At 31.3% G+C, this 18,412-nt stretch overlaps 1 protein-coding gene across 1 annotated transcript; it reads right to left on the bottom strand.

Moving 5' to 3' along the window:
* Positions 1–2,777: 2,777 nt before the first annotated feature.
* LOC143224021 (uncharacterized) lies at positions 2,778–18,287 on the bottom strand. The gene is made up of 6 exons (XM_076452484.1): positions 18,158–18,287; positions 15,112–15,309; positions 11,510–11,661; positions 7,746–7,837; positions 3,543–3,679; positions 2,778–2,911 (listed from the first exon to the last, which is right to left on the bottom strand). Exons 1-3 carry the CDS (start codon positions 18,285–18,287, stop codon positions 11,573–11,575), a joined length of 417 nt encoding a protein of 138 aa, XP_076308599.1. The 3' UTR covers positions 2,778–2,911; positions 3,543–3,679; positions 7,746–7,837; positions 11,510–11,572.
* Positions 18,288–18,412: the final 125 nt, after the last annotated feature.

Raw genomic sequence — 18,412 nt, 5'->3', positions numbered from 1 at the left:
ACATCTGAAAATATAAACAGCATTCGTGATGACGAGAAACACTTGAAGTACCAATATATCTCAGGACGGCTGGTATGAAATTAATTTTACTGTCAAGCAGAAAACAATGTTTCGAAACCTTATGCCCATTTTACAGGTAACAACCGTCATAGTTACATGTTTACTTCAAATGGGTTTCTGTAACATTAACTTCACCATGGCTTATAAAGACAAATGCACCTTATAATTGTGAGATTATATGGTTCTGACACAACATGAAGCAACATACTCTGGTAACATTTCCATATAAAACACAAATCATAAAACAGTTGCTTCTGCCATTATATCAATATTTATTTACAGCATTACAAAACTCAGATTAACTGCATATTATCTTATATTTGAATTTTCAGGTGTCTTTCATAAACATTCTTATTCAATATTATCATGCATGCAGACAATAATCGTTGCTCCTAATACTCAGCACTGTGTAGTAGCTAGTAACCATGTTTTTTATATACCTGATACATTCTGTGTAGTAGCTAGCTAACCATGCTGTTTTTATACACCTGATACATTCTATTGTAGTAGCTAGTAACCATGTTTTTATATACCTGATACATTCTGTGTGTAGTAGCTAGTAACAATGTTTTTATATATACCTGATACATTCTGTGTGGTAGCTAGTAACAATGTTTGATATATACCTGATACATTCTGTGTGTGGTAGCTAGTAACCATGTTTTATATATACCCTGATACATTCATGTAGTAGCTTTAGTAACCATGTTTTTATATACCTGATACATTCTGTGTAGTAGCTGGTAACCATGTTTTTTTTATATACCTGATACATTCTGTGTAGTAGCTAGTAACCATGTTTTTTATATACCTGATACATTCTGTGTAGTAGCTAGTAACCATGTTTTATATATACCTGATACATTCTGTGTAGTAGCTAGTAACCATGTTTTTTATATACCTGATACATTCTGCAGTTCACCAACACCATTCCTAAATTCAGGTTTTATACTTGTTTTGTCCAACTTGTCTGTATCATGCACCTTCCTAATCACAGACGTGGGGGAGAAAGCAGCCACTGTAGGACTCATGCCCTGCACAAAATTTATTTTTTTTAGAATAGCCTTAACATCCTGTCTAGATCTTGAAATACAATTTAAAGACAAAGGTCATGATCCTATTCATTTATTTAGCCCTTTGTTAAACAAAACAACAACAAAAAATTCAACAAAAACAGCAATTCACAATCAGTACAGAAAACTATTTACAAAGTCAGTAAATCATTATTTAAATTAGTTTCAAAGAGACCATGTCAATGAGCACTTGCCTACTTTTTCCACTTTTACCCAAATAGCAGGAACCAAAATATAACATTATTCATTATAATGTTTTTTGTGTACATATATAGAAATATATATTTGGATATCAGTTTAAATCATATAAGGATTACCTGTAATGTCACCAAAAACACAAGTACAAGATTTATGCATTTGCCTTTTCTTATATTTTAGCATTTTACTCAAAATGTTATAATTATATAATATTTATTGGTATATTTCACAAAGAAAAATATTCCAGTGTTTTCATTTCTGTGCAACTTTGAAGCATTTAAATTGTACATAATAAATTTTGATATTTTTCAAATTTTCCATTTATCACAAATTGTTTATATTTGCAAAGAAACTATTATTATTCACAACTAATGATCACTGACTAATTTTCAAGTATTTTTTTTCTTCAGATAGGTTTATTAGTACATTCTTTCACTGCTACCATTTTATTGTATGACAGTAATTGATTCAGTAAAATGACAGATGAAACTTCCCTTTGAAAATAGCTAAAGTCAATGACCAGAAATAATTGGATTAGATATAATTTAATAGATGTAATATGAATTAAATAGTATTGTTGTAGAATTAATTTGTGGTCAGTCAACATCTTAGTTACTTTAAGCTCTTATAAACATAAACAATGAATCTTTACAATACTTGGAAGGAATGTACCACAAACACAGGAGTTTTATACAACTATTTCAAAAAATTTTTTTTATACTGACAATGTCTTTTGTTAAACTATATCTGTTTGAAAGCTACAGTAATATTTTTTCACAATGTGAGTGGGTGGTAAACTTAGTTAGGTTTACTAAGGATGGTTAAATGATGGCAAACTATGTTGATAACACAAATCCTTTATCATTAGCCATGTTAAAGTTTATCATATAAAAATAAACTGGACAAATAAAATAATTTATCTCAATCATTAACAGTGGTGGCAATTATCTTGTTATAACACCTGACAGAGGTAGTAGTAATGCCCTTTGAAAGATGTTTTATAGCCAAAAGTGATAAATGTTCTAATTAACAAAATAAAACACTAAGAGAAACAAGTATATAAATGAATATCAAACATGTTGAAAATGACTGGATATATAAAGTAGAACTTTCTGGGGAAGAGGGGTTCAGGGGATACAAGTGATACCCTCCCAACCTATAGTTTAACCCAAGAGAGTAATTGCTATTTCTTAACCCAGAGGCACAGAAATTTTCATACCAACAGTGTTAGTGACCTCCAACTATTGAAGGTCTCAAACTAATATATGCATAAATCAACTAACATTTAAGTGTATCCATGTATACAAGTTACAAAGTGTTAATTTTGTACACCCAAAATAATTTTTTCCTGTCAGAGCACATTTTTGTTTCTATTTAGTACTATAAATAATGATTCACCAAACATTATTCAAGTTTATAAGTGTAAACTTACACAACTTACTTTTGGTGGAGATGAATTGTTCATTGAGAGGGGGTTGTTGGGAGATTGAGTCCTGAAGAAGAAAATACATTGCCAAGTAACACATTGTTATTTCTGGCTCCAAAACTGAATAGCCAATTCAAAAGGCTTTCTAAAATTTCTGAAAATATTTGTCTTTCAATTTCTTTTATGAATATCCTAAAATGTTTAGAGTGCACTGAAGAAGTTAAAATAAAAATCATACCAACATTTAAAAAAAATAAAATCATAAAATCACGTATTCACATTTAAGAATTTGCAATCACACAACAGATAAAAACAAGAAACAACCTTGAAAAACAACATGTACAATGCAAATAAAAAAGTGTGATAATACAAAAGAACATGTATTAGTAGAAGTTTAATATATGTTTACAATTAAGTGAATTATGAGTAAATGTAATTTTTATTCCTATTTCTAAACTTAGCACAACATTTTCAGATTCATTGTTAACTTTGAAGTAGAAATATTCTGTATAACAAGATTAGTTTTTCCTCATATTCATTAATGAATTTTCTTCCAATATAAAATGATTAAAAATAAATAAAAAACAGTTAAGACTCAGTTGGTAAACTTATATATAGTTATAATATATTATTCAATGTAAAATGATTAAAATAAATAAAAAACAGTTAAGACTCAGTTGGTAAACTTATAATACATATAGTATTTGTTCTTAAATAAAGTAAAAGAGCACATAGTAAACATAACCTATATATCCTTTTGATCAACCTAAATATAACCATCTAACCTTTGTGATTCTTCTAGTTTTTCATGTTTTTCTTCTTGTTCTATCAAGTTGTACTTAATTAAGGAATTTTGCCAGATAAACTGTGTGTGAACTGCATGTTTTTGAGGTAAAGGAAGGCAAGGGATCACTGGGCCTGTCTGTAAACAGAATATCAATCAGTCAATATCCATTTCAACATAACTGATCTAAATTACTGGCTTTTCAGGTTAAAATATTAATACAACAATTACTCTTTTCTTCTGAAACAATATTCTAAATTAGTTTATCCCAACACAGAATACTGACAGCAATCATTGTGATATAAACATGAACATATTATAAAAAGTAATTAAGCAAATGGAAACTTCTTCCAAAAGGTATTTTGTAATATTAATGATTATACATTTTGAGATCAGTAGCATGCATTTTAAATAAACAACAGAATCAGTACTGTACTTAACTCTCTCTCTCTGTATGAGACTGGTCAAACTGACCAATTTTGTAACTATTTTCTACTTGTTATAGTTTTGAAACTAACTTTAAACACCATAAGTATACCTTCTCAAAATTTGGCAGATTTATACTAAAAGTGGGAATAAATATTGAACTGGAAGTGAAACTGACAATTATCGATGGAGAAAATAATGCAATATAATACTTCATTTGATAAATTAAAACCTTGGCCTTCTACAGGTTATAAGTAATATAGTAGTGAATGTCAGAGAGAAGAACTGGTAACTTGTAAAACAGAGGATGTGACAAATGGGTAGGAGGAACCAGGGGTTCTAATTTTCTATTTGATGGCACTAACTAAGATTGAAGGCTTTCAACATTATGCTTTGTCTGAGTAATGACAACATCACAATAATATATGTTAAATTCCATAATAAGTAAATTAGAGAAGAGGGAATGCCTAGAGAGATAATGTCACAATTCTCTCATACTATGGTACATTCAATATTTATTTAAACACTGCCATATAAAATTAAGAACATAAAACACATATTGTTAAAATATGGATAATTAGCTTCATTTTCATGATATATTTATTGGTATACTATGATAAGAAAGTAGTATATCTAAAGCTTGAACACAACTTACTAAAACCTTGTAATATTCACAGAAAAAAGATGCTTGAGGTAAGAAGTAATATTACCTGTTTGAGATATTAAATGATAAAATCTCTAATCAATATACCAGTGGAAAAAAGTAAGAGATTGAACAGTGTTCATTTCAGCTTCTTCAATACAAGGATATGCAAAGTGTTCAGGTTTTATTACAAGTTAAATTATACATTACCTTCTATTTAAACTATTAATGTACAAGATGTTTCGTTAGCACATCCACTGCAGCACAACAAATTAAGAGTAAAAAATTAAACATTCAAGAGATGCCAAGGAAAAGTTACAGCATCTCAAACTCATCCTGCCACAAATTTGGCTTTGAAACATAATTGTCTGTGACCCACCAGTGCATCATGCAGTTCATAACCAGGGTTCAAATTTTCTATTTAAAGCCAGACATGTCCATTAAAAAAATCAAGTTTGACCGGCACTTTCCCATCTATCACTAGACATCGCGTGACCGGTGGTCATATTCCTAACATATTGGACACAAATACATTGTCCCCTCAAAAATAAGTGAGGTAGTAAACTGTGTATGCACAGCCCAAAGATTTTGCTTAAAAGTATATTCTATAATGAGTGGAAATTAATTTGCAAAATTTAAGATTAAATTTAAGACAAAAAAAACACCAAATTTTAAAAAGCTGTCGTGAATACTCACAAGATGTGCTTTTTAGGTCACCTTATCCGTGCCATCCCGGATAGTCACATGACTGCCAAACATTCATGACGATCTGACTATGGCTGATGATAGTAAAAAAACAGGAAAAGCCTCACGATCTATTTCAGTTTGGTTTCACGAGCAAGACTAATGAATCAGAAGACAATACTATGGAACCCCGGTGAAAAAACCCAAGCTTGTTGGCCCAAGTGTTAAAGCAAAACTGGGACTGCTAGTACTGGCTAAGCCTACCTAAGTTAGTTTCCAGGATGAGGATAGAGGCCGACCATGGCTGGAGTATAATAATGCTACTGGACTGACGCTTTGCTCAATTTGTCAGGAATATATACAGAGTAGTGGAAGGCAGAAGAACACCTTCATAACAGGATCTTCCAACCTGAGGAGCAAGTGCTGTTAAGGAGCATGAAAACAGTCGTGCCACAGTCTAAGTTGTCAAGCTAAGCCAGCAAAAGAAATACCTGATTTAACTCCCATGACTTACTTAACCAGACTGAGAAAGATCGTTTGTTTGTGCTGTTCAGGACTGACCTTTATATGGCTTTGAATGCCAAACCATTCAGTGATTTTTCAAGAGCTTCTGTTGCTGCAGGAGTACAACTTTGGTATGAACTTAAAGAACATTATGCCAATGACAAACAACCTATGGAAGTTTCATAACAATTCGCCACAGAACTGGGCTGACCTCAAAGAAGCTGGTAAGGCCAACAACATTGTTGTTAGACAGCCAACAAAAGGGACAGGAACCCAGTGGGTGGCCTACAAAGAGCATGCTCTGGAGTCAGTTTCATATAACTGGCCAGCTTTAGTACAGCATTTGCATTAAGTAAAGCTGCATGACAAAGGGGAATGTGGACAGAAAGCTGCAGGATTATACAGTACTTTGACAAGCCTTAAATTTATCCTGTACATGGACATACTCTTGGCAGTTTTGCCTGTTTTGACATCTCTTAGTCTCACAATGCAAAACAATTCTGCTACTGTGAACATTGTTTCTGACAAACTCACTGTTTGCAAAGAGAAGCTGGGCAATCTGAATCATGTTGAGAGATCCCAGAAAATTGTTAAAGAGCTCACAACATGTGAACAAATTGGCAAGTGGTTTCTTAGAAGAAAGGTGATTGCTATTAGTAATCAGACAAGGGCCAGAGGCTCAAAGCGTTGCCACAAAAGAGACAGTTGCTCATTCTGTAGCTGAAGAAACTGCCATCTTCATAGGTAAAATTGTCACATATCTGAATGAGAGATTTGAAGAATTTGATAAGGATTTTATTGGTGCCTTTCTAATTTTTGAACCAAGCAATTAGCTTAAAATCAAGGAAGCATTGTCATCTTATGGCCATAATGAACTCCAGACACTATTGGACCACTTTGGTGCTCTGCTAGAAGCTAAGGGTTTCAACATTGCAGCTGATATTTGCCAAGCTGACTTACATGAGACACTGCTCAAAGCCACAAGATTTGCCAAATCAGATAAGTCCCTGGCTAGTAGTGCAAGTGGATTGTGGGCCCACATGTTAAGTCGAATTACTGTTGAGGACAGTAAACCTTTCCCTGGATCAACAGTGTTGGCCTTGATATGCCTCATGCAGGTGATTTCCATCTCATCTGCTGAACCAGAACGTCAATTTTCCCAGATGGCAGTTGTTAAGGATGACTGGCAGTCCAAACTAATAAATGATTCTCTTAATGACTTGATGACAATAAAATTAGCTAAGAACAAGACCTGTGATTTTGCAAGCACAGAATTACTGTGCAAGTCTGTAGAATCCTGGTGGAAGGACAGTAAAAAAAACCAGACAATTTAGAGTCTACATGGAACTCACACACTGTAGATCGTTAGAGATATAGAGTCTGATCATGAGCAGATGGCTTAGTGCCAGATGGCTAAGTATACAATTTGATTAATGTGTCATTTTTAATGGATACAAGGCTTGTTGTCACTTGCTTTGATATAATGTTTCAGTGCCATAAATAAAATGATTCTGTTTTAAATAATAATTGTCTCTACTTGATTTCTTGTTTTTGTTAATGTCCAGTGACAATTTTGAGGTGACCTGCTAAAATTTCAAATGTCCAGCAAGTTTCACTGTCCAGCAGGACATGTGTTCTGCTGAAAATTTTGAATATTTCTACCCCTGATAACCAAAAGTCAGTTGTGACTCACTGGTGGGGCATTAAGAATAATTCAAAAACTCTTCCTTGTCAATTCTAATATTTATTCAAGAGTTTAAAAAAAGAAATTGGTTCAAGATTATTTTAACTTTGTCAACAGAGTACATAACTTGTAAATAATCAAGTATTTAATTTATAATATTTTTTTCCATAAAAGAGTTAACTGTAACAATGTTCAAATCTAACCCTATAAATACACCAAAACAGAAATTTTTGCCATTATAAACAGCTTCTGTCAACTCTTACCTCAGTTTGAAGGGGATTAAATTTCCTGTTGATCTCATTAGGATGAATTGGAGCAGAAGCAAAGGTAAGAACAGGAGGATGTTGTCTAAATACTAAAACACCAAAAAATAAGTTGTACCAAAACAGTTTATTTGCAGGCAATTGTCATTATATAATCAAGCCACACAAGTAAGTTGTGGAAGGTATATTTCTGACAATAATCAACCAGAAATAATTATACAAATATTATTCAAAAGCAAACAATAATCCTTGTGATAAAAAGGAAATCAAAAGCATATAACCCTGAAATCTAATCCAAAATATTCCAGGTAGTTTGTGTAAAAGTTCCATGAAAGAACAACATTTACTTTAAAAAAAACAACTTTCAAACAACTTCAAGGCTAGTGTGTGGTGACATAGGTAATTTTATATACTTCATTCACAATATTAAGAAATTCATGCATGCAATTAACTCGCATCATAAGTAACCCAAGAAAACGGTTAAACCAAGAACAGCCATCCACAAACCTTGAAACCATAGATTATGAAATAAGCACTAGCTAGATAATTAGTGCAAGTAAAGAATAAGAAAATTTTCTTATTCATTTCTAAAAGAAATCTGTGTTTAGTTGTTTGTAGTTAAGTACAAAACATTACAATAAACTATCTGTATTGTACCCACCACAGATACTGAAACTAGGTTTCTAGCAATACATGTTCATGAACTTACACTGTGCCACTGTATTTAAAATATAACTTATAGCTTAAACATCTTGAAATAGTTTCTTGAGATAAATCATTAGGGTACATTACTTAAACAATATTCTAATGGATATTCCCTTTGGATAATGTCATGTTGGTACAGGCCTTGAAAAAGTTTTTTTTACACCACATACCTATAAACAAAGTTAAATACGTTTCTTGTTGAATTTGATGTTTTAGCATAAATTACATCTTTGAATTGCAGATGAAATCAGTAAGTGAAACATATAACTTGCAATTTGAACATGTGAAGTTTAAAGTATATACTTAATATAAAAAACAAATGATATGAATATGCCATAATCAAAATCAACAATCCACAATTTTGATAGTATCAAAGTCAGTTTAATTAACATTCTCTCTAAGGGTTTGGTTGAATTAGCCCAGACTGTGACCCTGAATTAACCTTTATAAGTTTCTATACTGTAGCTTCTAGCCTATTTTGCATTTCTTCAAGAAATTTTCCAAGCATTTAGTACGTATAGACTTTCATTGACAAATTTTTATTGAAGTATTTTTTCACTGAAGATTTCTTCTTAAATATAGTTGAAATCAAAAGTGGTGATTACTCTGACTGCAAAGTGATTTTCACGTTAAGATTAAAAATACTTTTTATTTTCATCTGAAAAAAAATCAGTAAATTTCAAACATTTGTTTTTTGCAAAACTTTTTTACTTTCACTACCCCCAACTCTACACAAGGTGGGATTTACCTACTTTGTAACCACTACAAAATAAATCTCAATTATCCTCTTTTCTTTCTAGAATAATTTCAGGTTGTAACATGAAACTACACTTGTTTATACTAAATTGCTTAAAACTCAATACAGTATAGTTCGATTTCTACTTAAATTTTATTGCTCTATGAACTGTATCTAACCAACAATCCTGCCACATAAGATGCTAATCAACTTGGTGAAGATGTAGCTCAAGTCACTTACATATCCAATTACATCATTATTTGTAAATATACCTTATGAAAAAACATATTTTTGTTTTACCTGACATAACAAAAAAAGTTTCAAATATTCAGATTTCATTTACTTTTATAACAAGAATTAAAGTACTTAACTGAGCTGTATAAAGTACGTAACTGACCTGTTGTCTTTTGTTTTTTTTATCAAACTCATCCCTACTTTTTTATATTAATACCACTACTGTACTGAACTGTTTTTTATTTAATTAAATAATGCAACCAAGAACATTGAGTAATAACACAAAAAAAGCAGAAAACTTCCTATGACTTATCGATGAGATAAGAACTATTAAAAATTCAGCCAAACTTGTTAATATGTTTCTCATGGGAAAATAGTTTGAACTGGAAGCAAAACAGACAATTTACTGTAAAGAGAACAACATACTGTAATACATCAGTTGACAGATTAAATTCATGGCTTTCTATCGATTATAAAAAAGTTTAGTATTACATGTTAGAGAAAACTTTAGGCAATTTGTGATAGAGAGAATACTGACAAGTAGGTGCGATAAGAAAATGAGAGACCTGATTTCTAGATTATGGCTCTATAATCAAATAAGATTGAAGGCTTAAAAAATTATGACAGAATTATGTTAAATTCCACATTTTTCAGAGTGGTAAATAAATTAGAGAAAAGATAAGAACTAGAGAACAGATATCACAAATCTCATTCTAGGGGAGATTTAGAATTTTTAAAAAATATTTTGTTTTATAAAATTAAGACTTCAAAAAACTTGTATAATATTAAAATTTGAATTATTAGCTATGTTTTGATGCCAAGTTTATTTGTATACCCTGATAATAAAGGAGTTTAATTAAATTTAGAATGTAACTTGGCAAAACCTCATCATCATACAAAGAGAAAGGATGCTAGGATGGTAAAAGTTAATAGAAGTGTGTTATGTTCAACTGTATAAAACAAATAGTGTGGTTGGACACAGATCAACGTGGCATTTGACAATCTTTGAAATACTAGAAGAAAAACAAAATATATATATATACTATCTTAATAATTTTCATTCCTAGTTAGTCATACATAGCCATAACGGATTACAGCTTGTGATAAAGTACCCAAAAACACATTGGAGACATTACATCTATCAAGCAAAATCCCAAATGCTGAGGTTAAACAAGTTGACCATCATGGAAAACCAAAACTAGGGTGAAGAGGTAAGTGGTATAAACCATATATGTAGACTTCAAAGAACAAACCTGTTGAAAACTATTCATACCATAAGAAAATAGTTTGTACATTGAACTGTTACTTTTTTTCAATGTGGCACAAAGTGATCTATTTTATACAATTCTGTTAACTTGATGTTATTACTACCCTACTAACCATGCATCTTTTTTTAAATGAACAAACTATCTTCTAATTAGAAATCTAATAAAATTGTGAGATGTGAACCAAAATTCCAATTTTAAAAATGTCTTCTGCATTGTTGTGCAACATTACTGTGTGCTTTAGTATAACCTTTCACCAAACAGGCAGTTAAAACTTCTTAGAAAATTTTGTTTTCATTTTCACAAAAAAAGTTCACACTGTGGGAATCGTCAGGCTGAATTCAGAATTCTTAGAAAAAATATCAAATTAAGTTGAGCAGGTATATTATGACACTAATGAATAGTTTTAACAGAGAAGTTACTAGAATATTAAATACAAATAGAAAAGTAAGCAACAATAAAATATTTAGTCCATAGCCCACCAACCTCACTTAAAAAAATTCAACTAGAAATAGTGTGTGTTAGTAAATGAAAGTCAACAAATTATTACAAGTTATACACAATCTCAGATGGCAAGTTACTTTAAATGAAACTCTGGTAAAATACAATACTTACCTCATATAGCACATAGGGTACCATCATAAAGCAAATACTAAAATATTACAAAATAAGTATGTCATGATTGTCATTATGATTCTATAAAAATATATTTTGTAGCTGAACAATATTCATAACCACAACAATAAAGCAGAATATATATATACAAATCCTCACAATTAAATACAAATCTATTAAGAACAGAAATACAGAATATGGATATGTACCAAGTGGTGATGAGATTCTACAATGACCATCAAACAGAAGAGGAGATTGTCTTGGGCTCAGAACTAAAGAATGCTTTGAGATGAGTCATGACAGTAGCTTGATAAAGGAGACAATAAAACTGACAATAACTCTTTGTCTTCTGAGTCTTGTGCTGTCAAAAAAAAAAAAAATTAATCTACTTTAGACTCACTAATTCAAAGCTTACGATTATTACACAAACAAACCCTTTTTTGTTGTGTTTGTGTGTGTGTGTGTAAGAAAATTATACTAAAATTTAAAAAAAGTTGTCTGATTTTTCTTCCTCAAATCACTTACCAAATTATGAATGAAACATGCAAATTTAGATATCTTAGTTTGACTTATATTTTATTAACTGTTTTGGATAAAGTAGTAAAAACTTTACAAATTACTAAGCCCAATTTAGATTTTTTGCTAACTACAACTGTAATTTTATTTGAGGAGTAGACATATTTAAGCTCTCAATCTGTACACATAAAACCTGTCACCATGCAAAAGAAAAAGGTTCTAATCTGCAGTATTTGTACATGTCTGTTACCTATTTCTAGTTCAAATACAGCGACTGAGTGTGTAATATTAACCCTTTCGACAGCGGGTTGGCAACCACAGTTGACTTGAAGGCTAAACACGGCAGGTGAGGTTCATCAACAAGATGTAAACAACATACCCTCGTGGCTAATTATCATAATCACACAGGCCTATAGACTTCGCTTGAGGCTGGAACCACATGTATTCATTGCTTACTTGGGATTCCCAGCAGGTATATAAACCAGAGGTCCCGTGATTTCTTTGTTTTCTAGTCTGTGTAGATCATACTGTTCATTGCTTTAGAAGGCGCCTTCCTTGCATATCCTGTTGATACTTGCAACGTTGTTAAAATGCCGAAAAGAAATATACCACTAGAGAAGTTATTGATATTATTTTTAGCGATGAAGAGTGACAAAGAGTTTGAGCAGATGATTATGAAAGCTTACTTGTAATGGACGAAAGTGATAATGAAGACATTCGTGGCCTGGAATCTGCCCCACTTTACATAAGCACATGGTGTAGTTAGGGTCATATATAACTTATTGAGTAAACTGACTGACCAAGGCTAGTTCTTGTTAATGGATATATAATATATCGTGCAGACTGCAAGAGCAATGGTGAAAACCGGTATCTCCAACACTGTTCAGATTATTCAAAATTTGCTGGAGGGATATGTCAGCAAAGCCAAGCGAAAAGGAAGATTAAGTGCTGATAAAGGTCAGCACTTGGTGAAAAGATATAGTATTGGACAATATGAGGACAAAAAACACAAACCTAATTGTACTGTTTGCAGCGATAGATACACAGCTCGATGGAAAAGAAAGCAGACTAATTATTTCTGCAAACAGTGAAATCTCCTTATGTGCTTTTTACCATGCCATGAGATATATCATAACCACAAAGACTATCGACGGCTGCTGCACATTTATAATAAATTATTGTGCTTTACATGGCACTTCTTCATTGTGTATCAGGATGTCTTCCTTTATTCCTGTTATTCTTATGTATTGAATTTAACATATATAGTATTGGGTACAATCACCCGAACATTTTAGGGACTTTTGTTGAGTTATTGCCAAGATATTATGCTTTTTGTACTGATACCGTAATTAGTTGAAGTATCAAAGATATATACACAGTGCCAAAAGTGTTAAAACAATTTTGGAGATCTGCCACAACATTTACTACACTTTCTTTTTTTACCATGTACAGAGATACTCAACTAACAACTGAATATCATGATGATAGTTTTCACTGTAAAGTCTCTGTCTTAATGTATGAAGAACACCTCTCGTGTATGATAGCTTTCTACATCACACTAGTGCACAAAACCAACAGTTTTACAGCACTCATCTGAACAAAACTATCTCATATAGTTCATAACCAATAGGGCAAACAACTTTCCTGGTATGGAACACTATATTTTATTTTTTTTGGGTGAAGATCCTTCCTAATTATCTTGTGTACTGTTGCTTGGGGCATATGGTTCTCTTTTGCCACTTACATGTTAATTGATTCTCATTTATTACAAGATTCCACACTTTGCTTATCATGGCTAGAGTACAATTTGTTGCATGTTCTGGAAGGTCTTGAATCCCCATGTTGGTTCATATTACTTTGTTTTCCAATGCCATTATGTACAAGGAAAATCATCATCTAGGAAATTCTAAATCCCCAATTTGAATACATGTTCACGAGCTAAGTGCATGAATATTTTGCATCAAAAATGAGCTGCTACATAAGCTTCCCAAAGAAATCAGTTTAAGTATTCTATACTCAACTCTCTGCAGAATGAAAACAGTGAATTTTTGAAGTTAGTAGTGTTAGAAGTTCATTTTTTCCTTACAAAAATATGCGCTTGTAATTTGCTAGTGTAGTCTAATCTAAATGATGTTGATATTGAACATTGTTAGATATGTCTAGTTGACATGATGTTGATACAGAACATTGTTAGACATGTCTAGGTCTACATAATGTTGATACTGAACACTATCAGACATGACTAGCATGAGTTAACAGATTAGCGAGGGCCTTTCTCAAAAAGATGTACATTATTTCTAAAAGGATTACAAAAGTAACCTTTATAAATAAGATAAAGCATGACAAATACTATCCATTTATACAAAATATCTTTCAACAGAGTAACATCAAATGCTGTAATAAGGCCTATGACTGTGTTTTGCCAGTAAGCACGTTTAAGAACTTGACTTCAGGTCATTGATTTTGGGTATGTTGATGAACAGCATAGCATAATTACATTACACAATTTTTTTATATTTCACAAGAAGTTGTAAAGTTACAAAGAATATGTAATTAAAGTTCAGAAAACTTAATAGATAAGATGCTCTATATGTGAAATGACTAAGAATGTGAATGCAGAATTGGATGAAATCATACAAACATGCTGGAAATGATAAAATATATAAGCAACTTTTAGTTTATCCTAATAAATTAATATTAAAAAATGCATATAAGTTTCATATTATCAAAAATTATTTAGTAACTGACAGATACATAATACAAGGTTGTAGTTCATTTCATTACACAAGTATCTAACAGTTTGCATCAGTTTTTGATATTTGATTTACTCTTAAATAACAAACAGTATCCATAAAATAACACAAACACACACACTGCAAATATTTTCATTATGCAAGCCACTAGACACACATTTAATTTTAAATTATCTGTATAATAACAAAATAAAATAAAAATTATAAATTGCATTTTGCTAGAAAATTAGTCACTAAATGCTGCTAAAGTAGGCCACTGTTAGGAAATTTGTTTTTTGTAATTTTTTTAAACTTTCATTTGAAATTTAAAGGAATAGTTTTATTATGAATTTATTCTGAAACTTTTTTCCCATCAAGATATCTAACTTACATATATATTTGCACCGTTCTCTTCAAATCAGCACAATTTATTATGTTCTTGTCTCAAACCACAGAATTAAACACATCAACTTAAATCAAAACCTTTTCTTGGTGAAACAGGGGTTATAAACATTAAAGAAAGAGATAAGATTTTCTCCCATTTTCTAGTTCTTAAAACCAACCTTGAAGTGTATGGTGCTTGTTATTTTTAATGAATTCTGCAGAGGATATAATATTTCCAAATAAATCTTGTTCTGCAGGCTTGTCCGACAGACTGCAAAGTGTTTCATCTTCTTTAACATTAAGTATGTTTAATGTCATTTGGTTCAATACCTGCAGAGATTTATCAATTTCTTGGGTATCTTGAAATGATCTTGGTACTGTAAAGATAACAAATTTATGTAAATATTATTTTTCAAATAATAGACAAAAGGTCTAACTGTAATTAAATGACTTAAGACAAAGATGCTAACAATGTTGGGCCTATGGTTTTCTCTAGTCAAGTCTAGTGTTTCAGAAAAAATTATCGTTTTTATGCGTGTACTTTTATTTTCTCTGATTTAACAATTTTTTGAAACATCTATTGATATGTAAACTCTAATCTATATCAAAGTTTTGTTAAAAACATCATGCATATTAATTCTTGAAGCAATTAAAAACAGGAAACAGGTATGTAAATTTGTTTTGATGTTACAGACTAACATTCAAGAAAAATGTACCATTTCAAACTTAAATTTTATTATCCCAATTATTTCTTCTCACTATAATGATTACATTATTATACATTGCAAATATATAAATATCTATATTCATTACAATGACTTTTCCACACTGCTTTACAACTAAAAACAAAACAATCCACTCTAATACACACATGGAATTTTAAGTGCAGTAGAGGCACCAGGTTTTAGGACCTGAAAATGTCCTCAGTATAGAATTAAAAACATCATTTCCTTTTTATTCATCAGACAATTGTATTCCATTAATTTCTCATACGTAAAATATGTCATGCAGTTGTAAGTTCTTGAAGCATGTTAACCAGCTTATATTTAATAGACTAGTGTTCCTGAGGTACTGAAAATAATGATTTAGTTCAGAATATAAAAACACTCAAAATCTCTGAACAGGTTATCATAGTCCTTATGCAACAAAATCAAAACCATCACATGTTACACTAGCTTTTGGAAAACTTCATGTCTTTTCTGTTTATCTGGAAAAGTGCTTGTGCAGTTCTAAAGGGGTAGTCTAAACAATTTTTCTCAAATACAGCCGTTTCATCTCATATCAATAAAACTTTGAACTAAAATATAACCATTCTAATTCTGGCAAAACAGTACATTAGAAAGTGTTAAAGATATTTAATTAAATAATAAGGCACTTTAGTTTACAAGTTGGTAGTTATGCCTATCATTCATAGAAAATGGTTAAAATTTGAAAGAAAATAACAATATATAGGTAGAGAAGCTGAGTGACTCAGAAACAAGAAAGTGAAAAATATCATTTGGCTATAAATGTTGAGGAAACAAAAAAAACTATGGTGTGAGCAAATCAAAGGTATAACTAAAATAGATCAAACAAGTGATAAGGTCCTCATACTTTAAAAGTGTAATAACCAAACACAAAAGGTGCAAGTTGGAGATAAATGCAAAGTTTGCTGTGAGAGAAATAGTGTTTGTGATCATGAGATACTAAAAATTTAATGACTGAAGCACACAGTGATGATAAATTACTGTGTTTGGTCAGTGGCTGGGAAACATGAATTAGTAAAGTGATGAAACAAACACTAGCTAGTGCAGAACATGGATTCTACGTTATAGTGAAAAAGAAAGGTAAAACTGTTGGGATGCAACAAAACAAGAGAGCTTGATAAATATGTGCATTACTGATAAAACATCAGATAAATAGATCAAAAACAAGAATGAAGAAAAGATCACCTGGAAATCAATGACAGTAGTTTTGGCTCACAAGGGCTGATTAAGTGCTGCATGTTATAAAAAAACAAAGAAGTGACAGACGTCGAAGATCAGGATTAATATATGATGAAGAATTATTAAATTTTACATTCATGGCTTACAGTTGGACAAAATGTTTAGGGAAATCTGGCTACAAAATTTGGTATTTTGGTAGCTAATTAAAAATATCATTTGTTCTAAAGTTTCAATTATTCATTACTACTATTAAAATGAGTACAATTAATTTACTAATATGAAGTATCAACATGGAATTTAAAAAAACATTCATTTATCCATCTCTGATGGCATTTTAAAAATAACCTTGAACACCCTCCATTTCCATATGCAAATAAAGAAATTTCCAAAGCCAAAATGTAAAGCCTTAAAAGCAAGCTGTAATACTGCAGTAATTTTGTAACAGTTTACTGACAGTGCAGCTACCAACTGCATATATGATAAATGCACTAGATTTATTGCCATCTTTTCACCTGTAGATATGCACACAGTAGTCAGGAGAACAATACTGCCAGACTGTTTCACTTTCGTGAGCCACTTATGTATTTGAAACTAATGATTCTGGATCAGTGGAACTATTTTAACTTTACTAGTAAACTTGTGTTTTGAAATTTGATATTTAATTTGTTTTGTTCTTTTTCTCTGTGTCATTTGACGATTGCTTTGAAAAAAATCATGTTTGTTTTTGTTGCCATAAGCTCTGTCTCCTGTCAACTCAGTCACACAACTTACTCTTTATTTTCAAGGCACGATATTTATATGGGTACTTGACAATAAAAAAAACGACAAATAATGCATGACACATCTACTGGGTTTTAAAAGGAACTAAAACAATGTATAGAATACATACTGATACAGGACATAACAGATTTTGTCACAATCACACTGTGCACAAGTATAGTATTTTCACACAGAGAAACCATATTTCCCATTTTGTATTTGACACTCTCATTCCAACAGTTACTAAAAGCAAATGCAAAACTAATGTTGATTGCTTTTGGCAACCCACAGCTGTTAGAACATTTTCTCATCTCTAAAGTAAGTAGCAGAATAAGGAGAAGTGAAGAGATAAAGAAATATACCCACAATGTAACATTTTTCTGTATAAATATCGAATATAAAACAAAAATGAAATAGAAGCAAATTATCTCTAATTACCAACTCTTGTTTTGTTCTAATCATGCACCTGCATGGTTGACATGTTTTAAATTTTTTTTCCCATATTTATTTATTCACTAACATTTACATTGCTATATCTTACCACATTGTAACGTTTGGGTCAAAGCTGGATTTGTGTGTGATTCACTCTTCATTGCACCTACTGTATCTGCTTCTTGCAAAACTGTGGACAAGTCTAACGTCCCAGACTGATTGTTGGAGGAGAATTCCATCTGTCCTAAGTTGGGTTAACTGGACATAATATTCACATTAATATCAAAAAAAGTTTTAAAACAAATAATAAAAATGCTACACTTGAAAAGTGTGCATTTGTAGTTTTATTTTAAACACAAAACAT

The sequence above is a fragment of the Tachypleus tridentatus genome, chromosome 8 (assembly GCF_004210375.1).
Source record: "Tachypleus tridentatus isolate NWPU-2018 chromosome 8, ASM421037v1, whole genome shotgun sequence".
Taxonomy (NCBI): domain Eukaryota; kingdom Metazoa; phylum Arthropoda; class Merostomata; order Xiphosura; family Limulidae; genus Tachypleus; species Tachypleus tridentatus.
Note: the sequence above shows the minus strand (reverse complement) of the source record. Positions and strands in the feature narration are given on the sequence as shown.